Genomic DNA, 1,764 nt, shown 5'->3' with positions numbered 1-1,764 from the left:
CCTCAGGCTGGGGGCAGCACTCACTGCTGGCCGGGGCGGGGCAGGCCTCGCAGGGTCTGTCCCAGGCTTGGCCCACGAGGTAGGCGCAGCAGCACGTCCTGCGGGTCACGCTGACGCCCAGCTCGTCCCGACACGTGCCGTTGTAGTGCTGGAAACAGATGCCCCTTCGCATGTCTACATGTGGAGTTGGGGAGAGGAGGCAGGCAGGGAACTGTGAGCTTGGGGATACGGATGAGCTGCCGGCGCTCACTCAAGCCGGGTGACAAGAGCGGGCTGCGTCTCCCCACCCCACATACACACACGGGGGGCCCCTGGGGCTTTAGCCTCACGGGGCAGAGCACAGCGTGGCCCAAGTTCACGTGGCCAGCCTGGCGTGCTGAAGCCGGTGCAGGGCCACAGTCACATCTCAGACACACCCCCGCCTCCCCGCGCCCCTCAAACACACCTCTACACTCTTTGGAGACTGAGACTCCCCAAGTCCCTCCCACGCCCTCAGGCTTCTCCCCAGCATCGGTGCCTGTACCCAGGCAGCTGCTGCCACCATAGCCGGGCAGGTGCTCCGAGGGGCAGACACAGGTGTAGCTCCCAGGCGTGTTGAGGCAGGTGCCAGGGCCACAGACGCCCGGCTGGGCAGAGCATTCGTCCATGTCTGCAGGGGAGGGAGAGGCTTGGCCGAAGTGTCCGCACAGTGCCTACCCCAAGCCCAGCTCTAGGGACCCGAGCTGCGCCCCAAAGTTACTTCACAGTGTACAGCCATCATGGTGACATGTAGAGACACGGTCAGGCATTCGGTTTTCAAAAAATGCACTAGGATCGCACTTCTACTTAGGAAAACATGACTTGGGCCCAGGAAGAAATTCTAGCACGGCCGGAGCGAGCAGCAAGGGCCGTGAGGATCAGTGCGGCTGGGGAAAGCAGGTGCTCTGGCCTGCGGAGGTTTCCAGTGCGGAGCCGCAAACTGTCCGGAAAGGGCGGGCAGCAAAGCCAGGCATCTCTGAGTGCTGGGAGGTCAGCGGGGAGGGGGTGGGGGGCCGGCCAGCAGGGGGTGGACCCCGCGCCCACCCTCCCGGGGAACCCGGGCAGCGAAGGAAGCTCCTGGGGGTGCTTTGGGGCCCAGGACCTGGGCGAGAGGAGCGGCTGGGCGGGAAGACGGGCGGGAAGGAGGCGCCGGCGGGGGCCGTGCTCACCTGCACAGACACGGGTGTTTCCGCTGAGGTGGTGGCCAGACGGGCACTCGCACCGGAAGCTGCCGAAGGTGTTGGCACAGTCTCCCCCCTGGCACAGCCCCGGGAGGTCCTGGCACTCGTCGATGTCTGCAGGAGGGGAGGAGGCCACGCTTGCAAGGTAAACCCCACAGGGGGCTTGGGGCCACCTCTACCCTGCCCTAGGTGCCCGCGAGAAGTCAGTTCTGCTTCTTCAGGAATTCCCAAGACTTGTCCCCATGTTCCCTTTTGGGTCCATGTTCTATGAAGATCATACAGCCGAGAACAGAAGTGCCCAAGAGCTGCTGGGCCTGAGCGCTCGGTCAGGGCCTCTCGTGGGGGCTGTGCCCAAGCTCGTGGGCAGGGTCACCAGCAGTCTGTCTCCCGCCAATCACTGCATCGCTCCCTCTGGGTGGAGTTCGCGGTCTCACTGTCCGCGCAAGTCAGGGTGGGGACGGAGGGTGGTGGGTGGGGGGACCGATGGCAGATGGTACCGGGCTGGGTCAGTAAGCCAGCAGGCGGAAGGCAAGGCTGGAAGCCGAGAGCACAGTGTGGTCTCGCC

At 65.1% G+C, this 1,764-nt stretch overlaps 1 protein-coding gene across 1 annotated transcript in view; it reads right to left on the bottom strand.

The window, feature by feature from the left end:
• The window catches only part of FBN3 (fibrillin 3), a 44,197-nt gene that overhangs the window by 19,562 nt on the left and 22,871 nt on the right, over window positions 1–1,764 (bottom strand). Inside the window, 3 exon segments of the mRNA XM_012729450.1 lie at window positions 25–174; window positions 524–649; window positions 1,188–1,336. Coding sequence (XP_012584904.1) covers window positions 25–174; window positions 524–649; window positions 1,188–1,336 — 425 coding nt within the window.

The sequence above is a fragment of the Condylura cristata genome, unplaced genomic scaffold, assembly GCF_000260355.1.
Source record: "Condylura cristata isolate star-nosed mole 26May11 unplaced genomic scaffold, ConCri1.0 scaffold00025, whole genome shotgun sequence".
In the NCBI taxonomy this organism is placed as follows: Eukaryota; Metazoa; Chordata; class Mammalia; order Eulipotyphla; family Talpidae; genus Condylura; species Condylura cristata.
The sequence above is the reverse complement of the archived record's forward strand: the minus strand, read 5'-3'. Positions and strand labels throughout refer to the sequence as shown.